The sequence below is a fragment of the Dermatophagoides farinae genome, chromosome 8, assembly GCF_024713945.1.
Source record: "Dermatophagoides farinae isolate YC_2012a chromosome 8, ASM2471394v1, whole genome shotgun sequence".
NCBI classification, from domain to species: Eukaryota; Metazoa; Arthropoda; class Arachnida; order Sarcoptiformes; family Pyroglyphidae; genus Dermatophagoides; species Dermatophagoides farinae.
Genome location: NC_134684.1, coordinates 3,907,649 through 3,924,047, shown reverse-complemented (window position 1 = coordinate 3,924,047; position 16,399 = coordinate 3,907,649). Strand labels below are relative to the sequence as shown.

Genomic DNA, 16,399 nt, shown 5'->3' with positions numbered 1-16,399 from the left:
TCGAGTCTATTGTAAAGTAAAATGTAAAACACTAACGAAGAGACTGGTGACTCATATATTAATAAATATAGTAAATATGTTGACAAATTGTTGACAATCAATTCTATATTGATAGAAAAGAATTATTACAAAACAAAACATTGATTGACGAATCAATCAAATCGATCAATGCTTCCGATTTGTTGTTAGATCTTGTGACTTATTCCATTTTTGACTTTTGTATGCCACCGACAAGTGCGTTTTTAATGACAGAAACATTTAAAGACAATATCCAGTAGAGTATGGACAATCTGGCCAACATGGAATTTATTGTCGGATATACGAATGTAATGTTTCTCTGAAAACTTGTGTTAACTAATTCGATATTGTGATTTTACTTTTTTTTCAAACAGTATCCTCCATTTATTGGACTTAACGAATATGGCTCCACTTCCCAAGGTGCTGATCTGTATCTTTTAATTGAATTAAGTCGGCGATTAAATTTTACTTTTCGATTGATAAATCTAACGAACAAATGGCATGAATGGATAATATCCAATCATAGTCTTGTTGACATTATAATGGGAGGTTTTCATTTAACCTATGAAACTTCAAAAATTTGCGATAATCTCTATCCATATTTTATTGAACAAACATCAATTATGACACGAGAACCTAAAAATCCTGAATACCAGGCTGATCAATTACTTGATCCATTCGATTTCTACATTTGGATGGCTATTTTGTTTTCTTTAATCATCTTGCCTTTATCGACTCTAATTGTATCACATTTAAATCCAAAGGGTTCATATTCGATTCAGGATTCCTATTTAATATGGTTATATATTCTGCTCAAACAAAATGTCCTTAATCGTTTAAAACATGAATTACGGCCCATAATTATAGCATGGATATTGGCCACATTCATACTTTCCACCTTTTATGCAGGATGTCTCCTGTCAATGATAAGCATACCGCATGATCATCGCATTAATTCATTAAGACGATTGTCGCGATATTGCAAGCAAGGAAATATGGTCGTATTGACGGAAAACAATACGGCTACAATGAAAATTGTTCAGGTATGTGGTCAAATAACATATATTTGCCCATTTTTAATAACTTTATCCATTGAAGATGATGGCTGGCAAACCGATTTTTGCTCCAATAGTTACTCATCATCGAGTTGTTGGTCATCAGAATGATGCCATTAGCCTTATACTTAATGAGCCAAAAGACAGAAAAGGTAGAACCTATGCCTTTTTACAGTATTATACAATGTTGAAAATGATCCAGCAAAGTTTTAGCGGTATCGAACGATTACATGTGGCCAAAGCTCGTGAAAAAGCATCCGTTCATACGAGTCTCACGTGTTTTCTACTCAAATTACAGTTTCCGTACGTACGACAATTCAATCGAATCACCATTCATTTATTTAGTTCAGGCATTTACCAATTATGGCTTGATAATGAATTCCGCAATGCCAAAATGTATAGCCTTTCTAAAACTTCAAATTTTAAACAGTCACCTTATCGAGATGATGACGATAGCAGTCAAAATGATCTGGAATTTGATCAAAATAATGATAATGTTAGTTTTCGTAGTCTAACATTATCGCAGTTAATGGTCTGTTTCCATTTGTATTTAATGGCTCTGGCCATAGCCACACTGGTTGCAATTGTTGAATTCCTATGGTTTATCGGCACTAATAATTTACTTCAATCTGTCATTATTGATTTGATTGGCCAATCGATAATAATCACGGATCGATCCATCTAGAATGAAATCGAAAAGCAAACTATAGAATGTACATTAAGACCAAAGTGGCAGTTGACAAATAGACTTGTCATTTGAACAACATCATGCAACATTTCCTAGTTGGCTACACGAATGTAAAGTATAATCCTGTATCAAAATAGATTATTTTTTTGCTTTAATGTATTTCATAACATTTAGCATCCACCATTTGTACGGCCTCATCTCGAAGATAAACGAAATGATATATGGGTGGTTCGCTGCTGCAAATATTTAGACACGTAGTCTATGAGCGGACCACGACCGCGCGCGCTTTTTGTCGTTGGCCCCTCCCTCGACCTTTGACACGACACACACACATTGTCCTATGACATATACACATTTTTCTTGGTCAAAAAACCACGTTTTTTTGGTCAACAACACACACACGTTTTCAACTCTCACACAGAACACACACGTTTTCAACTCTCACACAGAACACACACGACACTTTTTGCTTTCTTCCTGATTTTCAATACATTATACATTTTAATATTAGAATAAAATTCTTTTTCCATCCACTCAAAAACGCGTATTAATCAGCAAATTTAGATTATGAGACTGAGTTGAAATTGGCAAAATTTCAATATCGAACCATCATCATTCGTGATCGCATCTGATTTGGAAATAATTCACTATTTCCGAAACCTAGCATCAATCTGATTTGGAAATAATTCACTATTTCCAAAAACCGAATCATCTTCATCACAACCGAATTTCAACCCTAGTTGGAAATAATTCACTATTTCCGAAACCTAGCATCAATCTGATTTGGAAATAATTCACTATTTCCAAAAACCGAATCATCTTCATCACAACCGAATTTCAACCCTAGTTGGAAATAATTCACTATTTCCGAAACCTAGTATCAACCGTAGTTGGAAATAATTCACTATTTCCATACCGAACTTTCATTTTTTCTGAGTTCAATTCCGTGTTGAAGATATTTCATCAATCAAAATAATCAATCGTTAAACATGAGCAACAACGAGGATTCAGCCGATCTGCTTTCTCGAAGAAAAATCTATCGAGCTTGTATAACCCGTATGTACAATCAGTTGAAATCAAATTGTGTTATTCCAACGCTGGATGCTGTGACCGAACTACATAACAATTATGTAGAGATAACTTTGCAATTGGAGGAGCTAAATTATGACGACATCACCGAACACAAGGAAAACATCGATCTAATCTTAAAATTCGTCCATTTGTACCGAAGAGTGGTACGTCACACAGAAAGAACTTCGCTGCCATTACCATTACAAAGTCAATGTCAAGCGACAATTGATCAATTGAACAATCTAGTGGAAAAATTTCCGTCTGTAAACGAATTATTGGATGAGCTACAAGAAAAATTGTATAACATGTCAATCGCCTCGAGTAGTCAATCAGCATCATCTGTACGAAGCAATGGACGTCAACCATTAGCAAGCCCTAGTATCTCACCAGGCAATCCAAACGTTCGATTCGATCATGGTATACAAACAACAGACAATCATCCATTGTCAATACCACGCCATGGAAATGTCACATTCGGGTTCGGTAATAGACCGACACCACCGTCTATCAACACTCTATCAAGCAATAACCACAGTCAAACACAAAACAATATTCAGAACCGTCAGCCCCTTCTTCAACTTTCACCATTGGCATTGCATCATCCAACGCAATTTGCGAATAATAATGTTAATAACACTGGTCATCACCAACCTGAATTAATAACAGTCAACAATCTGTTCGAACAACCACAGCAAGTACCGCAACCACAGCAAGTACCGCAACCACAGCAAGTACCGCAACCACAGCACGTACCGCAACGAGTACCGACAAAAATAAGAATGAAATCCGAAGAGGCGCCGAAGTTTGATGGAACAGCCGTAAGCTGGCCTGACTTCAAAGACGCAATTCTGGAGCTCATCATAGACAATGAAGATGTGCCGACACAAAAATCAAAGTTTCGCCGCATAATGAATCTACTTCCACCACTAGATCAAGATAGAATCAGGGGCGAAAAGTCAAACCCAGATTTCCAACAAATTTTGAACATCCTAGATAAAGTGTACGGTTCACCAGCTTCGATCACGAAGGAACTCGTACAAAAAGCACAAGCGCTTCCATTTCTTCGTTTGGATTCACACCTTAGCCTTTATTCCAAATTCTATCAAATAATAGTGAAAATAAGAGGCATCAGTTTGAACGATGGCGATAGCCGAACAATAATAAGCTGCATTCTGGGAAGAATGGACTCTGGTCATCAACTAAGAGTATTCCACAGTCCGAACCAATCATTATCAGATGAAACTATCACGATCGATCATCTGTACGAATACTTCAGAAAGCTTACACATACTAATGTGATAATCAATAACATGAACATCAATGGTGCTATTCGTCAACAACAAAGTAACGAGTCTAGATTCAACAAATTTAATCGTCAGACTGATCATCGGAAAGCATTACTAACAACATTAAGTGATGATGTTAGTACGTCCGACAATAAACCGAAGTGTATCTTCTGCGGTCAACTTCATTTTCACATACATTGTCCCGTGCCTTATGATCAGAAGATGCAAGTGCTTAACAAAGAAAAACGTTGTTACCGATGTGCCGGAAAAGGTCACGGTACACGAGAGTGCACAAGAATATTCAAATGTAACAAATGTGGCTCAAACCATCAGTCATTTCTGTGCAAAGGTACCTCAAAAAATAATCAACAAACGTCGAATCAAACCGCAGTAAAGTCATTGATTGCTTCTGAGACTCAACCAAGCTCATCTGCAACACCATCAACCGAAGATACCGCTACTAGCGCGTTGGCAAATTCAGAATGTACATCACAATATCTTCAAACCATGACCATTGTAATCAAGGGAACAAAAACCCGTATTATCTTCGATAGCGGATCAGAAATCTCATTCATCACAAACCAATTAGTCAACAAGTTGAATCTACCAAAATTCAAGAATGATCCAATTCGTGTCAATGGCTACGGTGGGCAGCGTGGTCGATACATTGGCCATCATCACACCATAATCAAACTACCTGACCGAGATGGAAACTTGAGCGAATTCAAACTTGTTATCGATGATACTGTTTCCCAATTCAATTTCAATGTTCTACCTCCATCAGTTCAAAACCGCGTAAACAGTGAATACAATATAGATTTCAAAGATGAAAACATATGTATCGACATTCTGTTTGGCAACAATGACAAGAATCGTCTGAAATGTCTCGTAGCCGACAAAGAATACAACAATTCGTTAATTATTGGAAAAACATCTCTAGGCTATATTGTGCATGGTCAATCCAATAATCACCGTTCAAACGTCATTACATGTCTATCAGAAGTTCATGATCCACCGATCGACTCTTTAATCAATCCTGAAGATGAACGAGCGATGCAAGAATTTATTAACGGATATGTTAAGAATAGCATCCTCTACGACACAGAAGAACGAGTCTACAAGATAAAATTCCCTTTCATCAACAATAGTACAATCAATCCAAATTTCAATAATGCTAAAAGAATACTAATCTTAAAAAAATCATCGCTATCTAATACCGAGTACAACGACTACAACAATCTAGTGAAAGAACTTGAAGATAACAAAATCATCGAAAAATGCAACATTCAACCAAATGAGGGTTACCATATGCCCCATTCGGTAGTGGTCAGAAAACTAGATTCAGAAAAAACAACAACTAAAAAGCGGTTGGTATTCAACGCATCCAATGGTAGCAACAGTCTAAACCAATCGATATTCAAAGGAATCACATCATGGTGTTTGCCAAGATCGCTGATTCATTTTCGCTTAAAGAACATCGCATTCATAGCAGACATCAAAGCTGCTTTTCACAATATCCATATCCAACCTGATCATCAAAAATACGTGAAGTTTTTATGGTTCGACGAAAACAAAGAAAGTATCGTTTGCTATAAATTTCTCCGTCTTCCCTTTGGTCTCACATCATCACCGTTCATTCTGAATGTTGCCATCAATCACCATATCGAAAAATACAGAAGTGAATTTCCTAACGTTGTAGCAGCTATTCATTCAAACCTATACGTGGATGATTTAGTTCATTCTGTAAACAGCAAATTTGAGACATCAGAATTTCATACCGCTAGTTCAAAAATTTTCGAAGATGCATCCATGGAACTGAGAAAATGGCAATGCTCAGATCCTGAAATCGACAAGTTGTGGTGCGACGGATTGGGAGAAAATAAAGTGCTTGGAGTTATATGGAACAAAAGTGATGACACCATCCAAGTTGTAATACCATCTATCAATTTCTCGAAGGATGTCACCAAACGATCATTGCTCACAACTCTAGCTTCAATATACGACCCTATGGGTTTGCTTTTACCATCTACCATCCAACTGAAATTCTTCATCAGTGAACTATGGACAAGAAAAATCGATTGGGATGATACTTTATCACCAGCGCTGCATGGCAAAGCCAGCAAAATTCTGACCGACATCCATCATTTGAGAAATTTCAAGATATCAAGAAAATTGTTCAACCAAATTTCGACCAACTATGATATGATAATCTTCTGTGATGCAAGTAAAAAAGCCATGGGCGTCACTGTATACCTTTCGAATGGTATCGAAGCAAAATACATATTTGGCAAATCAAAAATGTTAAAACCACGAAAAATTGTTACGGGCGAGCTATTAGCATTATCAGCTGGTGCAAATCTTGGTAGCGTCTTGAAGTCAATGTTACCAATCAATAAAACCATAATCGTATCAGATTCAAAACCAAACGTAGATAGATTAGCCACCGACATCAACAAATTCCAGCAATCCGTGGCTGTCCATCTCTATAATATTCGATCAAAAATTGATGCGATCCACTGGGTACCAGGTACGAAGAATCCCAGCGACACACTCACTCGTGGGGTGTCTTTCGACCAGCTTCAAAATTTACAGAACCTCGATCAAAGTCTACTCCAAGAAATTTACAATCAATCTCATTATTTTTCTGCTCTCACCATCAAAGTTGACAACAACATGAACGTTAATATCGACGTAAATCAATCTCTTTCGTATGATCAGTGGATACAGCTAATTAATCAACACATCGATGATAAAAGTGATAATCCCACCGATCCGTTAACAACTTTAATCAAATTGAATCAACAGAAATTCACAAATGATTTGGAACGATTTCCAAACACATTTGTCGACGAATCTGGCGTAGTTCGATGTAGCACTAGATTAGATAATTCTGATCTCGATTACGACTGCAAAAATCCAATATTCATACCAAATTGTCCTTTCTTACTGTCATTACTGTTCAAAATCCACGAAAAAGTTGGACATGGATCCGAATACCGCACAATGTGTGAGTTCAGAGAAACATACTTTACACCTAAGCTCAGACAACAAACGAAAAAGACAATCAATCGATGTAAAATATGCAAAATCAACAGAGCAAAGCCATTGGAAGTGCATCATGGTATTCCACCGGCAAGTCGAGTTACAAGAAATCTACCATTCAACACAACAGGCATCGATATGTTCGAAATCCGCCATCCAACCAAAATGTACGGATTATTGTTCACCTGTTTTTCAACAAGAGCTGTTCATCTAGAACCGGTAGAGAATGCGTCGTCATCAGAAGTGCTAAAGGCACTAAGAAATTTCGCTTCATTAAGAAATTGTCCATCCGCAATATTTTCAGACAACGGAACCAACTTTAAAAAGTTAGGAAAGCTTCTTAATGACTGTTTAAACCAGATCAAAATTGAATGGCATTTCATAACGCCATACAGTCCTCATCGAGGTGGTGCTTGGGAAGCGATGATCAAAACCACAAAGAAGGCTTTATATTCAACAGTATGGGGTAAAGATTTAACCATCGACAATTTCCGAACTATTCTTTACGAATTATCGTCAATCATTAATTCACGTCCGATCGCTGAATTAAACGGACACATCCTCACACCAAACAAGCTTATGTTTGGCTCCGAACTACGAAAGCCGCCACAACCACCGTCAAAGTCAGAGACGAAATCGGATTTGTTAACAGAATGGCGTAGCAAACAACGGAATCTGACAGCAGCATGGAAAGTTTGGCAAGAATTGTACCTGAAGCAGCTTCGCCACTTCCAAAGAAACACCTCCAAATATGAACATCTAAATGTTGGAGATTGGGCGCTAATAAAAGGCCAAACCAACAACCGAGACAAATGGCCCATTGGCCGTATATTGGAAACAATTCCGGACAAAAAAGGAGTCATACGGACCTATCGCATTCAAATTGGCAATGAAAGTGTGACCAGAAGTAACCGTTACGTCTTTCCTCTCGAAGGGGGGGAGTATGCTGCAAATATTTAGACACGTAGTCTATGAGCGGACCACGACCGCGCGCGCTTTTTGTCGTTGGCCCCTCCCTCGACCTTTGACACGACACACACACATTGTCCTATGACATATACACATTTTTCTTGGTCAAAAACCACGTTTTTTTGGTCAACAACACACACACGTTTTCAACTCTCACACAGAACACACACGTTTTCAACTCTCACACAGAACACACACGACACTTTTTGCTTTCTTCCTGATTTTCAATACATTATACATTTTAATATTAGAATAAAATTCTTTTTCCATCCACTCAAAAACGCGTATTAATCAGCATTCGCGGTGGAGCTGATTATCATCTGGTCAATGAATTAAGTCATAAATACAACTTTACCTATGACTTGGTCTACATGTTTAACCAATATGAATTGCTTATCGATGATTTTAATCGCAGTACAATGGATCCATCAATGCAGCTGAATATGGCTGATAATGAGGTTAGTTACCAATCAGAAAGACTGTAGAAAACATTGACCAGTATTTCCTCATATCGTAGACAATTGACATAGGTATCGGCGGTTGGACATTGAATTATGAAAGAGCTCAATCAGTTGGATATCTTTATCCATATCTAGTGGAACAGACATCTATCATGACGGCAGTATCGCACTATCATACACCAGATCCTGATAAACTGTTCAAACCATTCGATCATTTCATTTGGATGGGCGTTTTCGGTTCGCTTGTTCTATTCTTTTTATTCGGCCGTTTCGACAGACGATTTAAGAGAAGACATCACGGATCCAGTTTATTATGGATAAACTTACAGCTTTTATTTCGTCAGCCAGTTCATTCTTGGTTCAAAGATCCACGAGTAACAAGCGATAAATTATTTGTATCCTCTCTTTGGATGCTTATTGTGATAGTTTTAACTAGTGCTTATGCAGGTTCTTTATTTTCTATAATGACTTTATCTCGAGTTGACACCATTGATACGATATACCAATTGGCCCAGCAATGCAATCGAGGATCATTAGTTGTATTGGTTGAAAATGGCACGGCTTCCATGAACGAAATTCAAACTAGCCAACGGCCATTGGCCCTAATTCTCCAAAAACATTTACAAGTTGTTCAATACCAACTATGGGCAGCAGAAATGGTATTAAATTCAAGCATCGAAAATGGTGGCATCAGATATGCGTTTATACAACAGTACTATATGCTTAAACACCTGCAAATGGTATTCGATAGAGATCGACTATATCTTCCTAAACCCGGATATTCTTCTTCATTAATGAAAACGTTAAATGTAGTGTTGCTACGACCATCATTTCCATTGGTCACTCAATTTAATGAGATCAATTCTCGCTTATTTAATGCCGGTTTATATCAACTATGGCTTGAACGCGAATTTCGACAAAACAAATCCATCAACCAAGTAATTGTCGATTCAGTTTCGAATGCAAATGAAGACCCTGAAAATGGGGAATCAGATGAAACACTCTCAAGCCAATTGTCCATCAAAAATGATAATCTTACTCAACCATTATAATTATTTAATAAAATATATATATATATATATATATATTAACTAATATATATATATATATATATATATATTAGTTATATAATATATATATATATATAGTATGTATGTATGTATGTAGGTGGGGGGTAGGGGGGCTGCTCCTTTTTTTTTATATTAAGAGCAGCCCCCCTACCCCCCACCTACATACATACATACATACTATATATATCTAGAGTTCTTCAGTTCTTCTAGACGTTTGCAGCAAGCTAATTTGCTATCCTCTTTTCGGATCCTTTGGCCAATACTTTGAACTCGTTGCTTTAATTGATCATCATCGAGCAATGTATTTATGCAGTTTACAAGTTCAACATCTTCAAAATTAAATGTATCGATTCGGGCACCCAACTGTTTTTCCTGTACTCGTCTGGCATTGAGAAATTGATCATAGAATAATGGCATGACCAGACAAGGTATACCGTAGGAGAAAGCTTCGCAAAGCGAATTATTACCACCGTGTATGATGGCTAAATCAACATTGAGATTAGCAAATATCCAGATCTGTGGTAGATACGATTGTGCCCACATGTTGGCGCCAAGTTCCAATTCACCATTAGCTGGTCCTGTCGACAAGATGTACGTATGTTCTGTCATGGATAGAATTCGGATCAAACGAGCCATTAGTTCTAGATTACAGGCGCCCATTGTACCCAATGAAAGATAGATTAATTTTCCTGATCCATTACGATGTTTTATCTGCTCAAGCAATTCTTGTTTTCGATTCGTATCGAGATATTCATGACGAGAGAATGAATCCACTCGACAATAAAGATCATTTGGAATATAGATACGATCATTATAATCTAATTCCTGTGGATATTGATAGAGATTCAGATGTGGTGAACGAATAAAAAATCGATTTTTTTTCATCCATTCAAAATCATTGGGATCCGGATATGACAATTGTCGACATAATCTGGATTGAGTTTGGCGTACTAGATTGTAATAACATTCATCTAGTACTGAACGAAATTCTTGCCAACATGACGGTGGTTCATTATCGATATCAATTGTATTGAAATCGGACAAAAATGGTGGCAATAGATCCGAGTCGAATAAACCGATTGGATTACTACAGAAGAGATAGATCCAGGGGCAGTTTGGCCAATAAAGAATGGCTGGCGGAATCACCTCACCATCATAGACGATCAAATCCGGATTGATTCGTTGTAGGTAATCTCTGAGTTGTCCATCAAATTGTCCAAGTGGATCTTCGAATGTTGATTTAACCAAATTGACCCGTTTGATCTGTCGTACCTTTTCTAAAGGAGAAATGCCAGTTGCAAAACCAAATTCACGAATTTTTTCAACTAGAAATCGGAGACTTTCCTTTTTCTTGGCAGTTGAACCAGTCAATTCCAGCAGATTTTGTTCATCAAAACCATTGGAAATAAATCGGGCAAAAAATTCCCGCCGCAAACAAAAATACACTCGATGACCGCGTTGACTAAGTGATTGTGCCAGACCAATACATGCATTTTGTGGGCCAACAAAATCATTTGCCATGAACATTATGATTGCCATTATTTCAGAAATCTTGAGCCTGTATTTAGAAGATACTATTACACTTCTGATCATAAAAATGATTTATTGATGAATATGAAGAACTTTGAACATAGCTCATTATAACAGAGTATATCTTGCTATCAACATGTATTTGATTACCAACGATGATTTGGGTGATTAGCGATTACTTTATCAGTCAAATAAAATCGATTTGTATACAAAAAGAAGTGCCTGGCAGTCGCTTTTCATTACTGTCTATATGTCATGTTGAAATTCATAACTAGTGCGGCCAATCATGGCCATTGTTATTTGTTCGGTGTGTTGACCAATCGATTCAATACTCGAATTAATACATTCGGGCTACGATCATGTCGATTTATCGCTTCAATGGTTCAGGATCTAAATGATTCAAATCTTAGCTATGTACATGGTTGTCCACCAACACCGATTGCCACATACAGCCCATTAACAATTGGTGAATTATTGAAAAGATCAGTGGCCATCGATCCAGATCGAATTGGTTTCATCGTAGCTCATCAAAATATAAGTAAAACGTATAGTCAATTCGATGCTGATGTAAGTTTAGTTAATTGCATATACATACATACCAATAATGATGATTGATTATACAGGTAGATCGTTTGGCCAAGGCATTACGTTCGTTGGGCTGTCGTCGTGGTTCTGTTGTTGGATTATGGGCTGTCAATTGTTATGAATGGTTACTCATTCAATTCGCCACGGCGAAATTGGGAGCCATAATGGTGGCAATCAATCCTGCTTATAAAGAACGAGAATTGCTTAATGTATTCCGTTTGATAGGTATTGAAACAATGATCATGAATCAACAATTTCGATATTCTGATTATGGCAAAGTAATGGAAAATATTGCACCGGGTATTTTTGCCTCGGCTCAACATGGTTCAGCTCGTGTTCATTCCGAACAGTTGAGTAACTATGATTATCATTATTCTGTTATTATTAGTAATCAATAAATTTTTTTCACTAGATTACCGCAATTAAAGAATTTGATTGTCATCGATCAAACCGATGGAGAGACTGTTCCATTGAATGTTTGTCGTTTTTCACAATTGATGCAATCATCGTTTCCAGAAAAGGACGCTCATGAATCTAATGAAAATAATGACACACAATTTGATGATGTAATCAATGTACAATTCACATCGGGTACAACTGGCCTTCCCAAAGGATCAATGCTCACTCATTTTAACATCATACAGAATGGACAATTTATCGCGCCCATCTTGTTCGAAGATTTGAATGAACCACCAACAGTATGCATTCCGAATCCATTGTATCATGCATTTGGATGTGTAGTCGGTACAGTTGCTTCAGTTTTCATGCATGGTACATTAGTCCTTCCAGGACCCATATTTAATGCTGATACTACCATTCAATCTATTGAAAAATATGGTTGTGATTATCTGTACGGAACACCGACCATGTGGTCCGATTTATTACAACGACCATTGCATCAATACAATCTGACTACATTGAAACGTGGCGTTATGTCTGGTGCACCATGTCCATCGGTTTTACTGCACAAAATTCGACAGACAATACCTTCATTACAAAATATTCTAGTGAGTCATTTAAGCATAGTCAATCAACTTCAATAAATGTAATGCCCATAGATTCCTTATGGTTCGACCGAAATAGGACCTGTAGCTACGTGTACTAGAATCAATGATAGCGAAGCACATAAATTTGAATCAGTAGGATTGCCCATACCTTATGTCGAAGTTAAAGTGACCGATATTAAATCCAATCGTACTGTACGACGAGGTGAACGTGGCGAAGTTCTTGTTCGTTCACATGGCACATTTCCAGGTTACATGAACCAACCAGACAAAACGGATGAGGTTATAGATGATAATTTCTGGTATCATACTGGCGATGTCGGATGGATGGATCAAGAAGGATATCTACACATTAGTGGTCGTATCAAAGAGATGATTATTCGCGGTGGTGAAAATATATACCCAAAAGAAGTTGAAGAATTGATCATGCAAATGACTGGTGAATCCATAGAAGATGTCCATGTGAATGTCCAATTTTAGTTTTTTTTTCAATGCTGATTTTCGTTTTGTTAATCTGCTAATTTTTTATATTAAAGGTGGTAGGAATTGCCGATACTCGACTTGGTGAAGAAATGGTTGCCTTTATTAAATTGCGTTCAGGCAAAACAAATGAATGGACAGAAAAATCGCTCAAGGATCATCTTCGTAATAAAGTTTGTATCTTGCTGGTTGATTATACAATAAAATCTACGTTTATAATGAATTTTTTTTTTTCGTTTATTCAGATGAGTCATTTCAAAGTGCCAAAACATATTCATTTTATTGATGATTTTCCACGTACACCAACAGGTAAAATAAGAAAAATAGATCTCAAACAAATGGCCACACAAATGTTTGCCACTGAAAGTGACCAGAAAAAAGCTTAACTAGAAAAAATTTTACAATTAAAAAAAATTTGAAATTGAAATGAAATAAATGCATGTTTTTTAGGAAAAATTTTTTTTTTCATAATTTAATTATTATTGTCACATCCTATATGTAAGTCTCATGGAACAAGTGCTTCTAATGATGACGTATCAGTTTTTTTTTTAGTTTCTGAGTTTAGAAATCAATCATCGATTGAGTCGATTTTCATTTTTTTTTTTTTTTGCTATAAAAAGCGTCACTTGTCTTAATACTTTCATTCGATTCGATTTTGTTTTCGATTGTTTGTTGATTATTATTGATTAAAAAAATGAGCTCTAACAATTACCGAAGTGGTGGCGGTGGTGGTGGTGGTGGTCGTCGTAATTATCAACCACGAACAACACGTGTTGATGTAACTCTTGAACGAGAACGACAATACGTAAGTTAATGTTGATGATGATAGTTAACAACCCATTATTTATGAGAATTTTTATTTTTTTCTTGGCACAAAAAAATTCTCTATAGACATCGGCAAATGGAAATCGATATTCGGAAACATCGACCGTACAAGCCAGTGCTCGTGTACCACATGCTGAAGCACGACGTATTTTACAGGATCCAAGTCGTGTACTTGACAATGGAAATAATCAATTCAAACAATTGAAATATAACTAAATGTTTGATGAGTGTATGTGTTTGTATGCCATCCAATTCGTTTTTTCTTTCATCATGTCATTATTATATTGAAATTAAAATTGAAAAAAATGTAAATTTAATGTCTATGTTTAGCATAAATGGTTTTGGCGGCATCAGCCCTGAACTTATTGGAAATCATTTAATAATGTTCTGTAGTCATTGCTGTTTATTAATTTTTTTTTTTTTCGAACCATATGGTCAAACCTAAGAACATCTTGAAAGGTGTGTGTGTGCGTGTGTGTGTGTGTGTGTTTTACATATATTGCATCATAATACTTGTGACTCAATCAAAATGCAAATATAATGAGAGTTTAACAATGAGGTCATCATTAACATCAATTTCATTATCATCATCATCATCATCATCATCGTCATTTACATCTTGTTAATCATCAGAAAGATTAATTATGTTCAACATAATGGCCATTATTGTCTTTGTCGTTGTTTATGATGATACAAAAGGCCGGTCATCCATCCATCCATAATTGACGATTTATTATTGCTGTTGATTATATAATTGGATTTTCATTTTCATTTTTTAAATCAACAAGAACAGAAATGAAAATTTGTAGATAACTTAATTTTATTCATACACATAGCACATTTGATTTTTTTTATATATTAAATTCGGTAATGACAAGACAAAATGGCTATATGGACAATAATGATTGATGATGTCATGGTCAAACATTGCAACATTATTGATTGGGTATTTTAGGATTTGAAACATATGAATAAATGTTGATGGTATTCTATGATACAATGATTAATTGATATGTGCACATTGGAACAATTGAGTATTATTGATTTATTGATTTGTTGTATTGTATTTTTTTTTTCTTTATTGGTTATTGGTTGGTTGGTTGTTTTTTTTTTTTTTTTTTTTTTTTTTTTGATTAATATCTGGGATATGATGGCGGTGGTGGATAATAATGATGTTTAGGTTCATTAACATAATGATAACAATCAAGACAAATGGTCGGTTTCTTTTTGAATACCAATTCAAATTCAGGTAATTTATCTTTGAGTAATAGCCATTTGAGTAGAAATAATTTTTTCAGCTTTAATGCTTTTAATAGCATTTTATCAGCATCGGCTGTTGATACTAGAAATATACTGACCAATAAACCGGTGATGACCAGCATACATATCAATTGTTTGGTCTATTTTTTTTACACACCATTATCAGTGAAATAAATTTTTTTTTTTGCAATTAGTAACACTTACCTTCATGATCGATTGATTTTAAATTTAATTATTATATATCAATGTGTTTATGGCTTCGCGCTGTCGTTTCGAATTTGATCAGGATGGCCAATATTTCAAAAAAATGCCTGCCGTATTTATATACGAAAAAAAAACGATGAAGCCCAGTGTCCATTCCATACATCCAAATGTATCTCATTTTTAGCATCGATTTTTCTTTCTATTTTGTACGTGGTGGTGGCGGTGTATGTGAGTCTAACGGACGGCACTAATACAGAGATCAACCACATGAATGTTGCGTGTGTGTGTGTGGTCATCTCAAATTAGTGATTTAAGACATTATCATCACTTGTGTGTGTGTGTGTGTAATTTTAAAATGTACTGGATAAGGGCATATGGAGAAAAGTTACGCAATCATCGGTGCCATCATCATCATCATCATCATAGCGATCAAATCGTCAAGCTGCATTTTTGATATCCATGATGTGTCAAGCTGTGTGTGTGTGTGTGTGTGTGTGTGGACAAAACATGTCTATAGGCAATGTATGAGATTTGATCTTGAGCTATTCGAATGTGACTACCGATTTATCTGGACAAATATAAATATATACAATGTCAAGGTTCCCATGTCTATATATCTAAATGTTCAATTCAATTCAATCAATCAATCAATAAATCAATTCGCCATGCAAACACAGAAGTTGAACGAAATAATAATCTCAATCAATTCCGATCATTTATAATGAGATTAGATACACTACAGTGTAATGAAATCAATAGCCAATTATTATTATGGATGGATGGACGATGATAAAAAAATGATAACCCATATAAAAGCAAATGGTTTTATATCAAATAAAAACAAAACAAAA

The 16,399-nt window shown here is 36.0% G+C and overlaps 6 protein-coding genes across 7 annotated transcripts; 4 read left to right on the top strand and 2 right to left on the bottom strand.

Annotated features, from left to right (window-relative positions):
* The first annotated feature begins 140 nt into the window (after positions 1 to 140).
* On the top strand, positions 141 to 2,471 carry LOC124496349 (uncharacterized). 2 transcript variants are annotated; one of them, XM_075733420.1, is made up of 4 exons: positions 141 to 326; positions 393 to 1,055; positions 1,117 to 1,871; positions 1,936 to 2,471. In XM_075733420.1, exons 1-3 carry the CDS (start codon positions 282 to 284, stop codon positions 1,756 to 1,758), a joined length of 1,350 nt encoding a protein of 449 aa, XP_075589535.1. In that variant the 5' UTR covers positions 141 to 281; the 3' UTR covers positions 1,759 to 1,871; positions 1,936 to 2,471. The 2 variants fall into 2 exon arrangements, with proteins under 2 accessions (XP_075589535.1, XP_075589534.1); XM_075733419.1 differs by having other exon boundaries at positions 393 to 1,061.
* A 2,856-nt stretch (positions 2,472 to 5,327) lies between these two features.
* LOC142597767 (uncharacterized) lies at positions 5,328 to 8,284 on the top strand. The gene has a single exon (XM_075733615.1). The coding sequence runs from the start codon at positions 5,427 to 5,429 to the stop codon at positions 8,118 to 8,120; it is 2,694 nt and encodes an 897-aa protein (XP_075589730.1). The 5' UTR covers positions 5,328 to 5,426; the 3' UTR covers positions 8,121 to 8,284.
* Positions 8,285 to 8,430: 146 nt separating this feature from the next.
* LOC124496347 (uncharacterized) lies at positions 8,431 to 9,642 on the top strand. Its single transcript, XM_047059865.2, has 2 exons — positions 8,431 to 8,587; positions 8,647 to 9,642. Exons 1-2 carry the CDS (start codon positions 8,501 to 8,503, stop codon positions 9,640 to 9,642), a joined length of 1,083 nt encoding a protein of 360 aa, XP_046915821.2. The 5' UTR covers positions 8,431 to 8,500.
* A 195-nt stretch (positions 9,643 to 9,837) lies between these two features.
* On the bottom strand, positions 9,838 to 11,199 carry LOC124496348 (zeaxanthin glucosyltransferase). Its single transcript, XM_047059866.2, has one exon. The coding sequence runs from the start codon at positions 11,197 to 11,199 to the stop codon at positions 9,838 to 9,840; it is 1,362 nt and encodes a 453-aa protein (XP_046915822.2).
* Positions 11,200 to 11,434: 235 nt separating this feature from the next.
* On the top strand, positions 11,435 to 13,715 carry LOC124496346 (putative acyl-CoA synthetase YngI). Its single transcript, XM_047059864.2, has 6 exons — positions 11,435 to 11,757; positions 11,814 to 12,124; positions 12,188 to 12,782; positions 12,834 to 13,241; positions 13,316 to 13,432; positions 13,505 to 13,715. The coding sequence occupies exons 1-6, from the start codon at positions 11,446 to 11,448 to the stop codon at positions 13,643 to 13,645; spliced, it is 1,884 nt and encodes a 627-aa protein (XP_046915820.2). The 5' UTR covers positions 11,435 to 11,445; the 3' UTR covers positions 13,646 to 13,715.
* Positions 13,716 to 15,184: 1,469 nt separating this feature from the next.
* LOC124495486 (uncharacterized) lies at positions 15,185 to 16,029 on the bottom strand. The gene is made up of 2 exons (XM_047058876.2): positions 15,549 to 16,029; positions 15,185 to 15,484 (listed from the first exon to the last, which is right to left on the bottom strand). The coding sequence occupies exons 1-2, from the start codon at positions 15,552 to 15,554 to the stop codon at positions 15,218 to 15,220; spliced, it is 273 nt and encodes a 90-aa protein (XP_046914832.2). The 5' UTR covers positions 15,555 to 16,029; the 3' UTR covers positions 15,185 to 15,217.
* Positions 16,030 to 16,399: the final 370 nt, after the last annotated feature.